At 52.4% G+C, this 17,184-nt stretch overlaps 1 protein-coding gene across 1 annotated transcript; it reads left to right on the forward strand.

The window, feature by feature from the left end:
* Nucleotides 1-1,010: 1,010 nt before the first annotated feature.
* SCD (stearoyl-CoA desaturase) lies at nucleotides 1,011-16,345 on the forward strand. The gene is made up of 6 exons (XM_044659140.1): nucleotides 1,011-1,311; nucleotides 2,317-2,611; nucleotides 6,594-6,724; nucleotides 8,375-8,580; nucleotides 9,181-9,413; nucleotides 12,832-16,345. Exons 1-6 carry the CDS (start codon nucleotides 1,285-1,287, stop codon nucleotides 13,029-13,031), a joined length of 1,092 nt encoding a protein of 363 aa, XP_044515075.1. The 5' UTR covers nucleotides 1,011-1,284; the 3' UTR covers nucleotides 13,032-16,345.
* The last annotated feature ends 839 nt before the right edge of the window (nucleotides 16,346-17,184 follow it).

The raw sequence follows: 17,184 nt of genomic DNA on the forward strand, positions 1-17,184 counted from the left end.
CACCGGGTCTAGCTGTGGACTGTGAACCCGGGCTGCAGTAAGGAGGAGGGGGACTTTGGAGGGGCCAGTGCTGCTGCCTCGGGGAGGAAGGGATGGCGGGAGAAGGAAGGGATGGCGGGAGAAGGAAGGGCACGGATGAAGCAGCCGGGGGTGACCCTCTAGATCACCTTGCTCTGGGTCCTGGAGCCACACACCCCGTCCCCTTCACGTTTTTGCCTGGGCGTGCTGAGGTCGGGAGGGATGCTGAGCGAGCGGTAGCCGCCACTCGGGGGTTTCAGGTTAAACTTTGAGGAGCGCCCCCATCTCGACAATCGCAGGCGGCCGGAGCCTGCAACCTCTTTCCCCCACCTTCCCATCCCCCATTCTCCCCTCCCCCTCTGAGACCCCAGGGCAGCCACTCCCTCAGAGAGGGCTCCCGGCGCCCAGCCGGGTCCCCCGTATCCGCAGCGGGGATCAGTAGGTCCGATGCCTGGTGGAGGGGCCCGTGTTTGGGAAGTGGGGAGTGGGGGGAGGAGGGAAGGCAGGAAGGAGGGAGGGACTTGGGGTGGGGGGTGGACGGCGGGTGAGCGAGGGGTCGGGGCCCAGCCGCTCGCTCGCGGCATAGGGAACAGCAGATTGCACCGAGCCAATGGCGAAGGCAGAATAAGGTGGCACCAAATTCCCCTTGGCCAATGGCGCGCTGGGGCGCACAGAGGCATCATTAGCATTTCCCCGGCGGCGGCGGCGGCGGCAGCGGCGGCAACGGCGGCGGCGGCAGCGGTTGCGGCGGCTGCATCCCCGGCTCTAGCCCCGGTCCGGGCCCCGGCCCTCTCCACGCCCCGGCGCTCTGTCTCCTCCCCTCGCCCGCCCTCTTGCACCCTCCACGCTGGGCAGCCACTGCCAACGGCCCCTACTACGCACTTTGGCCCGAGTTGGCAGCGGATAAAAGGGGTCTGAGGAAATCCAGGACACGGTCCCCGGGCGTCAGCTGGGGCCTTTAAATCCCCACGGCCGAGGAGGCTAGAGCAGAGCGCGTCTAGGTCGGGGACGCGAAGAGAGCTAGCTAGAAAGGCGAGAGCCGCCGAGAGCTGCTAGCGAGCCAGCGATCGGAAGAACGAACGGGGCGCACGGCCCGGCTCCGAGCGCAGAGCGGCGGCGACGGCGGCGCCGTGCGGGACGGGGCGGGAAGGTGCGGGGTGGAGGGGCGGCCTGCGTTGCTCAAAAGCCAAATCCTGAGCCCAAGTGCCCCCTCTCCCTCGGCAGCTCCAGTCCAACGAGAGCGAGCCCTGCTCCCGGAGAACCCAGATGCCGGCCCACTTGCTACAGGAGGAGGTAAGGCCCCTTGGAAAAAGCAGTGGCGCCTCTGGCGTCCCTGGAGCTTCGGAGCTGGCGGCCCGAGAGGGAAAGAGGAGGGAGGGTCTGGGGTGTGCGTGGGGAGGAGGGGAGCGGCATGGAGGCGGGGATGGAACCCCGCATTTAGAGAAGGAGAGGGCTTCGGAGACCATCTTGTTCGTCCCGCCCCCCATTTTACAAAGGATAAATGACTTGCCCAAGGTCACACAAGGAGCGAGTGGATGTCCCTCATACTTTGTATAAATGCTTATCAAATGCTTGTGCATTGATAGCGAAAATTCTATTCAGGCCACCCTACCAGACCCTCCCTCCCACCACCTCCACGCCTGGGAGGGGAGGACTTTTTCTCTTTCTGAAAGGATGTTGGCCTCCTCCTTAGCTGAGGGTTGGGTCCCCCATCCACCAAAGAACCCCTGATTTTTCAGGCACTTTCCGGGTAAAATAAGAGTTTGACGACATCACTTTCGGCTTCCCTCCCCCCTTCTCTCCCCCTCCCCAATTCCCTGGGGCTCTCAGGGCCCCTCGTTTGGGCACCAACCCCTCTATTTCCACAGTTTCATTTCCTAAGGCCCTTTGAGTTCCTGGGGTTCAGGAGACAGGAAGGACCCGCCCCCATTCAAGTCTACAACATTTATGACTTGACTACGTTGTGCAAAGAACTGCTAGACCCCAGAGACACCGATGGGGCAAAGGATTTGGTCCCTGCCCATTAGGAACTTCTCTTTTACTAGGAACTCTAGGTGCTGGGTCTCCGGAGGGTAGCAGAGGGGATCAGGCTGTGGGACCACAAATGTAAAAGGGGCTTCCCCAGGTGCCTCCCAACTCTCCCTCCCTCCCCAGATGAGGACGCCGAGGCCTGGAGAGGGGGAGGTCTTCCCGGTCAGCCCCAGGGAGGAGGCGCATGGGGTTTGGGCCACACACACCCCTCAAAGTGAAGTGCCTTTCCGGGGTGGCTCACGGTAGTGTTTCTTTTCTCTCCCCCAGATCTCTCCCTCCTACACCATGACCACCACCACCACCATCACAGCCCCTTCCCCCAGGTCCCTGCAGAACGGAGCAGCCCGGACGGCCCCCAAGACCCCCATGGGGCAGGAAAAAGAAGAGATCAACTATGAGATGAGAGATGACATGTTCGACCACACATACCGGGAGAAGGAGGGCCCCAAGCCCAAATTCGTCTACGTGTGGAGGAACATCATCCTCATGGGCATGCTGCACTTGGGAGCCATCTACGGCTTCTTCCTGCTGCCTTCTACCCAAATGTACACCCTGATCTTTGGTAAGCCCCTCGCCTCGTTCTCGTGTCAGGTCCGCCTCCTCCGTGGCTGCAGAGTGTTCCTGGGGGCTATGCCGGGGCCCCCTGGGCTCCGGGGGGAGAGGACAGGCTGGCTTGGAGCAGCAGGAATTTGGGAGGCACCCCCTGTCATTGAGGGGGTCGAGTCTGCCTCGCCAATGAAATGGTGCTGTAAAGTGCACTGAAATCTGTGGGACGCTTCCTTACTGATCCTAGAACTTTTGTCCCCGGGAAGCTTCCTTTTCTGCCGGCAGAGGAGCCCCTCCTTCAGCCCCCCATGGCCGGGCTGGCTCCCCCCAGTAAGGAAAGGATTCCCAGGTTATACAGCATAGACCTCCTGAAGCCTTCTCCCCAGAGACTCCCCTCCTGCCTGCTTTGACCACATCCTCCTCTGCCCTCTCCTTCTCCCACGGCCACCGCTGGCCCTTGGGATTGGGCTGCCCTGGAGGAAGGGCCGAGACAAGGCAGGCTGTCCTGGAGCAAGACAGGCCTGGACAGGACAGGGAGCCAAGAGGAGCAGGGAGCAGCCCCCAGGCCTTGTGCCAGCCGAGGAACAAAGGGCTGCTTTAGGAGAAGCATCTCCACTCCCGGCCATCTCGCATGGGGCTTTTCAGGGCCCTCCATCTGTGGGTGCTGGTCCCGGGGCCTAACACATGTGCCTCTCACAGAGCTGCCCCGATTCTCTCCCATTCTGAGGCTACTAGCTGGCAGGGGGAGGGCAAAAGCCAACACAGGCTTCCTGGGCCCCTCTGTCCAGCACCGAGAGGAGCCAAGGGACAAGGGAGAGCCGAGTCAAAGAGACTTTCAGAGTCCACTTGTGGAAGCAGCAAGAGAGGAGGAATAGTGGATAAAGGGTTGGCCTAGGCATCCACAGGATCCGTATTCGAATTCTGCCTCCTAGTAGGACTGTAGACAAGAACCATTACTTGTCTGAACCTCAGCCCCCTCCCCTAAAAAATGGAGCGAATTGTGCCTCCATGAGCAGGGAAGACTCCGGAGAAATAGTGTTTTGCAAACTTTTGAGCCTTAGAAAAATCAGGAACTCTTGGCAGGTCTGGTTTCTGTTTCCTGTGCCTTTAAGGGTCTTGCAGAGGAACCGGGGAGATGCTCCCCTGGGGAACCCCTCGGGCTTCCTGAGTGCTCAGGGGAATCCCACCTTCTGCTGTGAGCTGTGCAGATGCTGCCCTGAGCTCAGCCTCTTCAGGGCCTCTTTTTCTCCAGGTGAAGAATGGGAACAGTAACATAATCGCATCTCCTCTGTGGATCCAAGGGAGGCTGTATTTCTTCAGGTCCCAGGGATGGACCGTAGAGCCCAGGGGAGGCAGGCAGGCTTGGCAGGCAGACTAGGCTTGGGGCAGGGAGGAGTTTCGACATGGAGGAGCCCATCAGCTGGGCACTGTCCTTGCCCAGTCTGCAGGGGGAAGCCAGGACAAAGGTCAGGAGGAGCCTCCAACGGGACCAGTCTTCCTGGAGGAAGGGGAGAGAGGAGATGGGCTCCCCAGGGTCTGCTTTCTAGTCCCAAGCTTGTGGGAGGGTCCTGGGGGGGTTTGCTGGCCCGGAGAAACAGGATGAGAGGAGGCAAGACCCAGGAAGCCTTCTTGGAAAAGCTCCAAACCCCTTTCCTTCCCTCAGTACAGAAAGAACCTGACTAGAGCTCCTTTAGACTGGGTTGTGCCTGGCAGCGCTCAGTGCTGACTCAATGGTAGTTGTCCCTCCTCCTCCCCAAAGTTATATCCCGACATCTTCTCCCCGGAGACTCTAATAGCCTTCCCTTTGGGTTTTATTCTGCCTTTGACACTCTGTGGGTGTTCTAAGAGAGAGGAGCCAGCATGTGGGAGTCAGGACTCCTGGGTTCTATTCCTAGCTTCCCCTACTGACTCACTGTGTGATTCTGAGCAAGTCTGTACCCGTGTTCTCTGCCTTGGTTTCCCCAGATGGCACAGATGGCCTTGGACTTCCATTCTGTGAGAGTGTGCTGAGGTCAAGTGGGAAGGAGGGGAAAGCTTGATGTGTAGAAAATGTGAGGCATTGAGGATCAGATCCGGGAGGGATAGGCTGGAGCTTTCTAATCCTGCCCATCCTTCTGGGATGAATTTGGCAGCCTGAGTGTGTCCCACTGTGGAGAGTCTTCCCTCTTGGTATCTGGAGGCCACTTGGGTCCTTCCTTCTTGGGCAATAAGGGCCAGGGATGGAAGTAGCCTACAGAATTCCATTAAGACTCGTCCCTTCTCTCTTTATTTTTTTAAAACATTGATTTAGTATCCATTCTAAGATGGAAGAGCAGTGAGGACTAGGCAATATGACTTGCCCAGGGTCACACAGCTAGGAAGTGTCTGTGATGGGATTTGAACTCGAGTCTTCCTGGTTCACTAGTCCATTACACTACCTGGAACATCTTACTTGCCTCTTGCCCTAACAGGCATTGATCCTTGTAGCATCATAGGCTGGTCTGACCGAGTGGCTAGTGTTGGCTTATTGTCTGACGGGTTTTTTCCCCTTTGGGGTTAAACACTGAGCAGCTGCTAACTGCTTGTCTCTACCTCTGCATCCTTGAGATCCCTGTCCTCTGGGAAGCTGTGGTAGCCCAGAAGGCTCATTCTTAGCTAGAAAATGTGCCTGATAACTCTGTAGGGCTTCTTTTCTGTTCTAGCTCAGGCCTGGAGGCCTCACACATGTGAGGCCAATATTATTAAACAGTTCCCAAGCTAGTGCTGTCTGGAAATAGCTTTGCCTTTAAAGGGGGTGGGCTGATGGGAAAGTTTGTTGTGGGAAGTAAAGACTTGTGTTCTGGACTGAAGGAGGAGAAGCCCTGTCTGTCCCAGGGTTGGGGAAGTCAGCTGCAGAGATGGTTGGGTGAGGCCTAGGGGTGGGAGGTAGGGGGTGGGGTAGAAGAGTTCAAATCAGCTCCCAGCTGGAGCCTCTCTCAGCAGCCATTGGAGCTGTGTGCTGGAGGGCTTACCTCACCTGCTTTGTTAGAGCTCTCTGGGCTCAGAGATACTATCTCCAGAGCCTCCCACAAGCCCTTGGGAGGTGGCTGGAAGATTCTTATGCTCCAGGGAAGTGAAACCTAAGGTACCAATTACAAACAGATCTGGGTCAAAGCGAGCCCTAACTCTAGCTAGCTCAGCAGTGCCTTTCTCCTAAGATTGGCCTTTCCCCATTTCTTCCTTTTTATAAGGATAAGGAAGAAATGTACATTGGAGGAAAAGTACATTAAAATAAAATTACATTGAGGGAATGTATTAGAAGGAAATGTACATTGAAAGAAATATACAAGGAAGAAATGTACATTAGAGGAAAAGTGCATTAAAACAAAATACATTGGAGGAAATGAGCATTGAAAGAAATTGTACAAGGGCAGCGAGGTGGTTCAGTGGATTGAAAGCCAGGCCCAGAGATAGAAGCTCCTGGTTTCAAATTTGGCCTCAGACACTAGCTGTGTGAGCCTGGGCAAGTCACTTAATCACAATCAGAATCCTCCAGCCCTTCCTGCTAGTTCCAACACTAATACTAAATTAATCATCCTCACAACATTAGCCCTCACTGCTCTTCTGCCTTGGAGTTGATACTTAATATCCATTCTGACAGAAAGTAAGGGAAGAAAGAAAGAAATGTACTTTGGAGGCTATGTACAAGGAGGAAATGTACATTGAAAGAAATTGTACAAGGGCAGCTAGGTGGCATAGTGGATAGAGAGCCAGGCCTGGAGGATGAGCGGCCCTGGGTTCAAATGTGGCCTCAGACGTTTCCTGGCTGTGTGATCCTGGGAAAGTCACTTAATCCTAATCGCCAGATTCATATGATTCTTCTGCCTTGAAACTGATACTTAGTATCCATTCTAACATAGAAAGTAAGGGTTTGAAAAAGAGAAAAAAATGTACATTGGAGGAAGTGTACAAGGGAGAAATGTATGTCCATTCTATCTCTCCATTTGTTTGACCGTCTTCCTCTTCCTTTGGGCAAACAGGCTTTGCATACTACCTGATCAGCGCCCTGGGCATCACTGCAGGAGCCCACCGCCTCTGGAGCCACAGAACCTACAAGGCACGCCTGCCCCTCAGAGTCTTTCTGACGATCGCTAACACCATGGCATTCCAGGTGAGAGACACAGTGCTGTCTGGCTTATGTTCCCATTCATTGTTCTGACCTGCTTCTCCAGTTCCCATTCAGAGGCTGGCAATTTGGAGGCAGAGACCTTCCCATTTACATAGATTTTTCTGCTAATCCAGTAGGTTCCCCAGGGCAGGACTCTGGTTTTGCCTCTGGGAGGAGGAGAAGGGCAGGAGATGCGCTCAGTAAGCACCTCCTATCTATCAGCTGCTATGCTAAGTGCTAGAGAAAAATTGTCTCAGGAGGACTGATCAGGCCATCAAAAATATACATTTATTAAGTGCCTGCTTTTGCTGGACACTATGGGAAATGGCCCCAGCCTACTGGCAAGGAGTTTACATTCTAATGAAGGAGAAAGCAAAGTAAAGCCCTTCTGAGAGGTTCTTAATAGGGGGGGGGGGGAGAGAAAGAAAAAACCCATCTGTCCAGAATAGCTTTCTGGGGAAGCCCCAGTGGGATTGGATGGAGCAGGGGGCTTCTTAACCTGAGCTCTTGAGTTTTATTTTAAAAATCTACAGATAACTATGTTTTGGTTTCCTTTGTAAAACATTCTGAAAAGGGATTCACCCTATAGCCCACTTGGTGCATGATATAGAAGGGCTAAGAACCCTGGGACTTGAGGCTCTTTCAGTGTCTCTCCCTATCTACAATTAGATAACTAGCTTGGAAGGGCTCGGTCCTAGGGTGACACTCTGCCCTATCCTGGTGCACTGGGTTAGACTTCTGACAAGGTTATAGATTCCACTCTTGGGGAGTTCCCCCTGTCGGGTGTCTTCCAAGTCCCCTTAAGCTTCTGTTCCCCCTCGGCTCTATCCAATCGAGGCCAGCCTTCCCAGAGGATCTCCTGGACCTGTTTGAAACTGTAGCTTGCTCAGGCCAGCTGTGTCAAGAGTGAGTCTTTCCTAAGAAAAAAGCTCCAAAGGTGAGGGAGGAGCCTTGCCAATTGCCTGTTGTACTTGGAGCCGTAGGCATGTAAATGATGTGGGAGAGCCTCCTTCTTCGTGGGGCTGAGGAGAATGAAGCGAGGGGTAGGCATCCAGTTCGTTTCCCCTGCCTGGCTGTTTACTCTGGCACTCTACACCTCTTTCTTTCCTCTGTGTTGCAACTTAACATTTCACATCTGGAGGGCATCTGTCTGGGATGTCAACACATGGAATAGAGACTAGAACATAACATAATTCTTTAGTACTCCCATGGTTTGAAAATGTGCCCTGTGATCTCGGGCGCTGGCATGGCCAGGCCTTTGTGGCCAGACTGGGTAGGCTGCGAGGGTCCTTCTTTGGGAAGCCCCTCTCGTTTGCTGGCCATCTAGAACTTTTTCCAGCATTGCCTTCTCTTATTCTTTGGGGCAGGGAGAGCTAGCAATTTCTCTGTCCTGTTGACTTTGCCTTGATGCTGCCCTACCTCGTCATGAGGAAGAAGCCAGCCTGGCTTCTTGGGGTATCTGAGCCTGGAGATTTTCTTTCTGTTTCAGCTTCTCTTGCATAGAGGGGAGCCTCTGAGTTCTACAGCCCTTCATGCATGGTCTAAAGTGAAGACCCATCCAGAGAGTTTGGGCTGGGAGGTGTCCTTGATAGTCTTCACTGAGTCTTGCTTTTCCTTATCTCACGCTTGCCCGTTTCTCCCTCTTGTCCCCAGAATGACATCTACGAGTGGGCTCGGGACCATCGCGTCCATCACAAGTTCTCTGAGACAGATGCTGATCCCCATAATGCCCGGCGGGGGTTTTTCTTCTCCCATGTGGGCTGGCTGCTGGTCCGAAAGCACCCAGATGTCATTGAGAAGGGCCGTTTGCTTGACATGTCTGATCTGAAAGCTGAGAAGTTGCTGATGTTCCAAAGGAGGTGAGTAGAAGGGGTTCCAGGAAAGCTGGTGGAGAGCACCTGGGCCTCGAGGCAGGAAGACCTCAGACATTTACTTAGCTGTGAGACCATGAACAAGTCACTTAACCTCTCTTCCTCGGTTTTCTCATCTGTAAAATAGGATAACAATAGTCTCTACCTCCCAGGGTGGTTGAGATAAATTGAATAAGATGAGATTTATAAAATGCCTAGTGCAGTGCCTGGAACATAGTAGGTACTTATTTGTTTGTTGTTATTTTCCTCAATTTTCAGCATGACCTAGGGGTTGGAATGCTGGACTTGTCCTCAGGAAGACCTGAGTGAATTTATGTAATGCTGGGCAAGTCACTTAATTTTTCTGAACCTCAGTTTCCTCATCTCTAAAATGGGGGAGGATTAAATGATCTCTCAGTTCCTTCTTAGCTCTAGATTCATGATCCATAGTCTCAGGGGTGCTACTCTTTTTCCTATCCTACCCGCCCTCTCATCTAAATGTAATAACAGTAAGGCTAGAGGAAATGCCAGCCTAGCTGAGGACTGATGGCAGAAGCTTTCTGCCTTGAGAATTAGCAGAATTAACAGTGCTGCATCTTCTCTTGACAGACACTACAAGCTCGGCATCCTTCTCATGTGTTTCGTCCTCCCCACGTTCATCCCCTGGTACTTCTGGGGGGAGAGCTTTTCTCACAGCCTGTTTGTTGCCACCCTCCTACGTTATGCTGTCGTGCTCAATGCCACCTGGCTGGTGAACAGTGCCGCTCACATGTATGGCAGCCGACCCTATGACAAAAACATCAACCCCCGAGAGAATATCCTGGTGGCCCTTGGAGCTGCAGGTATGTTCCCAGGAGGCAGGAGGGCAAGGCTGTTTAGCACATACTTTGGCTTCTTGGTCAGTTGTGGCACCTCGATGTTTCTCCCTGTCAAATAGGAGCCTATTCCCGACAAAGGGTCTCCCTCATCTAAAACTTTAGCAGTGAGGTCTGCTTTGTGAAAAGGGAAGGGTAGGGGTGGGGCCAGGTGATTGGTCTGTTATTCTGTGGGTGAAAGAACCTTTCTGAAATCTCTTACCTTGGCATGATAGACTTGAGAAAGCCACTGGTTTGGGAGTCAGTCACCTGGGTTTGAATCCAAGCTCTGTGTGACCATGGCTAACCCATCTAACATTTGTGAACCATAGGTGTCTTTAGTTCAATTCAGCAGACATCAGTTAAGCTTCTGCTGTGTGTCAGACATTGTGTTAGACTCAGGGGGTACAAAGATAAATAGCAAACAGTCCCAGATTTCCAGGAGCTCCTAGTCTACTGGCTTCCTTGTCTACAAAATGATGAGGCTGGATTCATATTGGGGATCTCTGGAGTAGATGCATGGGTGTGCAGATTGAAGCCTTTTACTTGCCTTGTTTCCCAGTGGAGCCTTCTTGGCTAGGACTTTAGCCCAGCTTGGGGAAGGAGTTTTCCAAAGAGCATCAGAGCGATGAGGGGATCTATCTATCTATATATATATATAGAGAGAGATATAGATATAAACATAAACTGACCAGAAAGTTTCTGTTGCATGTGTTGTCCGTGAATAGGTAGAAATGCCATCTCCCTCAATCACTGTTATTATTTTAGATGTATTCACACTTTACCAAAATGGCGACCTGATATTGGTCTCACATTCCTGATCAGATATGGTGTTGAGGCAGAAGCTGTGACACTCACCTTTGATGGTAGCCCTAGCCCTGCTACCAAGTGCTCCTCTCTCCTTCCCATCCCATTCTTCCTTATTCTTTCTCCTAGGCTGCCCCACTCACCCACCCATCTTCCTGCCTGAGGGTGTGGCTCACCCTGTAGTCAAGGTTAATGAGACTGCCTCTCCCTACTCTAATCCTCAGAGGCCTTCTTACTCTCCTGACCTAGACAAATCACATAATTTCTATGTGCCTCAGTTCTATCTGTCAGCATCTATAAAATGAGTGGGTAGAATTTGAGTGGCCCTTCTCCACTGAAGAACTTACTCTTTGCTCTCTTGTCTTCATCCCGGGTTTCCTCACCTTACAGTCATCTGTCTTCTAGACACGCCTCGTGGCCCCCTCCCCTGCTTAATGTCACTAAAATCTGCTACCTCCATCTCCCAGGTTTTGGCCACTAGCCCAAACTATTGTGGGCTCATTTGAATATTGCTTAAAATAATAAACAAGGAAATCTGGGAGTGCCAGGGCAAATAGCATTTGGGCTGTGGGTCTGCCCCATATTTACCAGCTCCTCAAGGCTCTTTATCCACCATGGTGGCAGAAATCCTCCCCTGCTTTGGGGCTTCCTCTCTGTCCAATGGCTCACTCCTGTCCTCTCTCTTCTCATCACTACCTCTTATTCACTTTCTTTATGAGTTTATCATTTCCTCTCTCTCATTCTATCAGGTGCCTACCTTGTTATCCCTTCCCTTGATACAATCACGAACCAGTGCTTGCTGCCCCCCCATTTTGTAGCCCATCTCCAGCATTCTAGAAGCCCCCTTTGCCTCTCCACAAATGGGCACCTCTTTGCAGAGGCTGGCACTCCCCTGAGCAGCCCAACCTTCAGCCCTGGGGTTATTCCCTCCCACACAGTTCACATCATCGTAGATAAGCAGGTGTCCGAAAGACAGACACTGGACTCGGGTCATCCGGCCAGGACTTCCTGCCCTCTGCTCTTATTAATAGTGTTGTTGTTGTTTCTCGGGCACTTTGATCAGCGTGGGGCTAGACGAGTGTTTTTATTAGAATAGCACTGGGGCATTTGATGTAGGTCAGTAGGAAACCTTGGCCCAGGCAATGGGAAGAACTTCGAAATCTTTGTGCCTGGGCTCAGGAAAACCCCTGCCTACTGACGAGGACCCTCGTACAAATCAACACTTCTTCAGCCTCTTCTTTGGGAGAGGCAGTGTGGGCTGGTGGATAATGTTGGAATTGAAGTCAGGAAAGTCTAGGCTCGATCCCACCACTGATCTTTGGCTGTGTGATCTTGGGGTGTGACAACCTCTCTGGGCCTCAGGCACTTATCTTTAGGGTAAGGGAGTCTTCTGGCTCTGAACCAACAACCCTAGGGTCACTTTAAACTCTCTGAGCCTCAGTGTTCCTATCTGTAACAAGGGGCTAATAATAATGCTTCTAGTTGTTCTTATTCCCTTCTTAAGTTGTTTTAAGGATCAGACAATGGTATGTCTATAGAAATATACCGTATATACTCGGTAAATAGATCATTTGTTGTTCTTTGGCCAAGAGGAAACCTGCCCTTACTGTCCCAGGAATACCAGTTGTTAGCCGGGCTTTTGAGCTCTCTGGCTGTGACTCAGGAGAGCTTTAGGCTGGCTCCCCAGAGAACTGGAGCTTAGACAAGGAGAGCCATGCCAGCCTGTTCTAAGCCAACAGTTGCTGCAAGAACACCAGAGCTCTCATTTCCTCTTACAGGGCAGAGAGGTATGCCTGCCCTTCTCTTCCCTACTCTTCTCCATTCCCCTCTCCCCCTGCAGCCCCACACAGGTAGCCTGAAGAGCCTGGGGCCTTCGCTTCCTTCCCTCTGAGCAGCTAAGGCTAGAGCCAGCCCTAGAGATGGGTTTCAGTCTGGCCTCAGACATGGCTTATCTTTGTGACGTTGGACAACTCACTTAACCCCCATTGCCCAGCTCTTACCATGCTTCTGCCATGGAACCAATGCACAGAATTGATTGGAAGGGGGAAGGTGAGGGTTTAAAAAAAAGAAAGAAATTACATTCCACCCCCAGCTCTATATCTTAGCTCAGATTATGCTCTATTCCTGCCATTCCCTCCCTCCTTCCCTCTTCCTTGAATTCCCTCTAGAGCTCAGTTGTCTCTTCCTGAAAAGGCCTTTCTTCATTCCCCCTAGTGACAAGGTCCTCCACCCCCATTCCAAATTACCTTGTACTGACTTTGCTTATATTTGTCTAAAGTTCCCTGGCTGTATGTCGGCCCTTCTCCAAAAAGATGGAAGCGCTTGGAAGTCAGGAATTGTTTCATTTTTGTCTTGGTATCCCCAGTATATGCCTGACAGCTTGGGAGCAGAGAACTGATGCTTGATGATCCGTTGGTTGCTTGCTTGCTTCATTGGTTGGATGGTTGGTTGCTTCATTGGTTGGTTGGATGGTTGGTTGCTTCATTGGTTGGTTGGATGTTTGGCAGAGATTCTCCCCTTTTCCCTGAGCAGTGATTCCCAAGGAGCTGGGACTGGCTTCCATGATCCACTCACCTTTTCGTCTCTCCTCTTGCCCTAGGTGAAGGCTTCCACAACTACCATCACACCTTCCCATATGATTACTCTGCTAGCGAGTACCGCTGGCACATCAACTTTACTACGTTCTTCATCGACTGCATGTGTTTCCTCGGCTTGGCCTACGACCGAAAGAAAGTTTCCAAGGCAGCCATCCTTGCCAGATGCTCCAGAACTGGGGAAGGGAGTGCTAAGAGCGGCTGAGGCCTCCCTCCCCGCCCCCACCAAGCCAGCTGGGCAGAGGTCTAATGTTCTGTTTATTAACTACTGAATAATGCTACCAGATGCTAAAGATGATGATTTTTTTAACCCATTCCAGTACAGTATTCCTTTACAGTGCAAATGTATTGAAAGCCAACAACTCTGCCTTTGTGAATGCCGAGATGATCTTGCTTTTCCTCTACTTCCTTCTTTCCTTCCCTCTTCTTCTTTCCTCTCCCACCTTCACTGGCTCCTCCTAGGCAAGCAGCTGGTGTGCCCTGGGCTGACTCTCTGCAGCTCACTCTTGGTAGACTTTGCCTCTCCCCTTAGCCATTCTCTTCCTGAGCCCCCAGGGGTGAGGAGGAAACTTAGAAAGGAGTCGAGGCCACTTTCCCAGCTCCTCTGGGCCTGGCCTCATTCCCTACCAGCTGGAGTGGAGGGTCATTCTTCTTGCCTGCTGTTTCTTCCTAGAAACGGAGGCAGGGGCAAGGGAAGTAGCATGCCTACTCTGATTTGGGGGAAGAGTGTAAGAAGGAAGGACAGGTTCTCTGCCAGCCCATCCTGCCAGCCCACTTCCCAACAAAGTGGACTTGCTCTCTGTCCCGATGGCCCCCCAGTGGGGCCTGACTGGGAAACCTGGGCTGGAGGGATGCTAAACCACCTTGTGAGGCTTCCATAAGCTTAGGGCATGGAAGCATTAAGCACACCTTGGGAACCAAAAGACAAGCCTCTAGTTCCTAATGAAATTGGCCTGACCTAGGAGAGACTGGGGAAAACATGAACTCACATGGAAAATGGAAAACAGATAAACAAACCAACCTCAAGCGACGCCCCCCCCATCCCTTCCCCTCCTCCTCCACGCAGGAGCTTTGGGAAAAGAGGGGGAAGAATGAGTGTGATGGCTCCTGCTCTGCACTGCGGAGCAGGAGCCAAAGAAGCTACGGGCAGGGTCCTGAGAGCTTCCCTTAGAGGGGAAGGGGCAGAGCCTGGGTTCCAAAGGCTACTGAGCAGTTTCCGAGGGGCATCCCAGTTGGAAAGCTGGCCATACAGAATAGGTCAAGTGTGAAACATCTCAGATCCTTCCTCTCCCTATAGAAAGTAGATACCAAAATTGTAGGTAGGTTCACGAAGGTCCCTTCTGTAGCATTTGCATCCTGCCCTTCTTCCCCCGCCTGCCTATTCTCTTAGAGCCTCAGACTCTCTTAGACCTTCTAGAGCCTCCCGACTTGCCTGGATGGGCACAATAGGAATTTTTGAGCTAACCCTTGCCTTCCCCTTGTCTCTGCTTCATCTGGCCTCACTTTCCCCATCTGTCTCTGAGCAGGCAGCTGCCTTGGCTGGAATTGCTCAGGGCCACAGAGTGCCGCCGGTTTTCCCTCTGTAATGTGGCTGCCCCATTCAGTTGCCCTGCATAGCTTCTTCCTTCCCTCACTGCCCTGCTGTCCTGCTGACTCTAGGGAGAGCTGGCAAACCTGCTGGGGAACATCCCAGGGTCAGATGGAAGCTCAGCTAATCCCCAGCTAAATGCTCATGTCATCCCAGTGAGCCAGCCACTGGGGAGGGAGAAGGGTTTGGGTTTTTTTTTTTTTTCCCTCAGCACGCTGGGTGTTCCCTGTTAACTGTGCCAGCCAAGCCCAGGGCTGCTGAGTGGCAGAGGGCTCCTAGCTCGATTGGGGGGGACCGAGTGGACTGTCTAGATTGGAAAAGAAGTCATTGCAAGATCCCACTCTCCCTTCTCACTTGCTAGAGCTGCTGCTGTAAGGGCCACATGACCAATTTTTTTTGCCCAGCTGGCTTTTAGGGCATGTTCCCACCACGTAGCCAGGAAGACCCACCACCAGGCCTTGAGCGATCTCAAAAGCCCCCCTTCCCTTGCACTCCCCTGGCTTTGCTGCTGTCTTACTGGGAATGCCAGCCCCTGGTTGGGGCAGGGATGGGAGAGGGCAGCTTGCTTTCTGACTGGGTTCTAAAGAACCAGACCTGGGCAGGAGATTCAGACTGGCCCAGAAACCCAGCCTTCAGCTGTTCCTCTTCAATAGAAAAGAAATAGAAATGTCCGTGTTTAATTTAGATCTGCTGCCTGTGCGGACCTACCTAAAAAGAGAGGTCTGTGGGGTAGTTTAATTCCACAGGACATCACAAAATAAGTACAGTGAACAAACAGCTGGTCTCTTCCAGTGCTGTTCAGTGGAGACCCAAACTCTGACCCTACACGGGGCCAGATGGAGTCCTGGCATCTTGTCTGGACTGTCAGGGGAAGGAACACTGAGAAGATGACAAAGCTCAAAGTGAAGGAACACATTGAAAACCAACCAACCAATTTAAATGGACTCAGGACTGACAGAGCCTGAATTCCCATTACTCCTTGCTCTGTGGGCAGGCTAACCAATTCCTCTGGGTGCCTTCTGTGGGTTCTAATCAGTATTGAGGGTGAGTCTGCCTCCCCTCCCATCTCTGCAGCTTTCTTTGCAGCCTCTCTGACCAGAGAGAGCCCTGGATGGGAGAGCCGAGAACCAGACCCAGCAGGAGAATTTTCAACGTGTAGGACTGCATTTCTGTGTTTCAGTTTGGGGGAAAAAATTGTTTTTTGTTTTGGGGTTTTTTTTCCGGGGGCTTTCTTATTAAGGGGCCCGCATTGAATGGCGGGTGGAAGTGATTTGAATGTATTTGATTTGGGGATTTTGGGGGTTTTGTTTTGTTTTTAGATTAAAAGGTTGCAGCATTTAAAATAGAAACTTTCCCCTTGGTTTGCTTGTATCCTGAAAGTTCTCTTCAAAAGTTCAGCTCACACAAACCAGAGCAAGACGTTGAAGGAAATAAGATGGATGTTACTGGAGTGGTTTAGGGAAGGGGGGCTCCCCTCTGAGCTCTGCCGCTGACTTGCTGTGTGACCCTGGGCAAGTCACTTAACTATCTGTGCCTCAGTTTCCCTGTCTGCTAAAAATAGGGATAATAATACTGACCTACCTCACAGGGCAGTTGTGAGGCGGGACTAATGTTTGTAAAGCACCTTGCTGATGCTTCTTCAGCCGAGGGAGCCTGGCTCAGAATAAAGATGGAGTGGCTGAACTGAGCATGTTGGGAAGGAGGTGGATGGCCGGGGGGGAGGGGAAGCTGGAGAGCACAGCAACTCTGTTGCTATGGAAACATGAGCAGGATACCTTTTCCTGGGTTGGGAATATTTTCCTTTATTTTGGATCGTAGTATCTGTGACCTGCGAAGAATAATTTTGGAATAATTTCTATTAATATTGACTCTGAAGTCGTTTACTGATCTGAGATTGTGTTTGTTCATAATAAAAGTGAAGTGAATCCGAACACTGCTTCTGCTGCATCGTGTTGGAGGAGTTTGGGCGCCCGGCTCTCTTCCGGTTGGGGGGGGTGGCGGTTCCGGCGTCCTGCCTAAGGAGATTCTGTCCCTTTAAGAGCGGGGAATCCACCGGAGCTGTTGGAGTTGACCCAACCCCCTTTGCCCTGCTCCCTCCCAAGGCCCGGCGACTGGAGGAAAGGTTACTCTAGGTTACATGAAGGCTGGGCTCAGGTCCTGCCGGCAGACACGTAACTTGAGCTTACGTTAGAGTTCCCCTTCCCCCTCCGCCCGCCAGCTGGTTCTGGGAAGTTAGCTGCTTGCTCCTCCCAGCCCCGAGGCTCTCCTGACTCCTTGGGCTCTGGTAGGGAGCTCAGCCTTGGAAAGGAAATGCCCGCCGGGTCCCTGGTAGCCAACAGCGAGCCCACTGCCCTCCGCGACTTGCGCCTCCTCCCTCCCCCACATACCTTAGAGAACTGGGCCAATCCTTGAATGGGGGACCTCAGCCTTCACTGAGGCTCTAAAAACCTCCTCCTAGAGAAGAGGAGGTCTGGGGGGCGGGCGAGCACGAGAGCCTCCTAGCCCCAACCCACATGCGGAGGGCTCCTCCCTTGCGGATGCATCACTCTAGAAATAATGTGGCTGGGCAAGCCCACGCGTGTGGACAATCAGACACAGACCCCCTCACCGCCTTTGAAGCCCGCGTTTGCACTCCCAGTGTGCCCACTTGTGTCCTTGAAGTCCTGGCAGAGTGCAGAACCACGCTCGCCGATCAACGTGGGCGCACATTTTTTGTGCGGAGGCGGAAGAACACCACATGCCAGCCTGAGGCACACCTGAGCGTGGATGC

This window comes from Gracilinanus agilis, chromosome 2 (genome assembly GCF_016433145.1).
Source record: "Gracilinanus agilis isolate LMUSP501 chromosome 2, AgileGrace, whole genome shotgun sequence".
In the NCBI taxonomy this organism is placed as follows: Eukaryota; Metazoa; Chordata; class Mammalia; order Didelphimorphia; family Didelphidae; genus Gracilinanus; species Gracilinanus agilis.

Bases quoted from the DNA above. Each gene is read 5' to 3' on its own strand.
- SCD (XM_044659140.1), top strand. From the start codon at position 1,285: ATGCCGGCCCACTTGCTACAGGAGGAG. The intron at 1,312-2,316 runs GTAAGGCCCCTT...TCTCTCCCCCAG, and splicing joins CCCACTTGCTACAGGAGGAG to ATCTCTCCCTCCTACACCAT. The intron at 2,612-6,593 runs GTAAGCCCCTCG...TTGGGCAAACAG, and splicing joins AATGTACACCCTGATCTTTG to GCTTTGCATACTACCTGATC.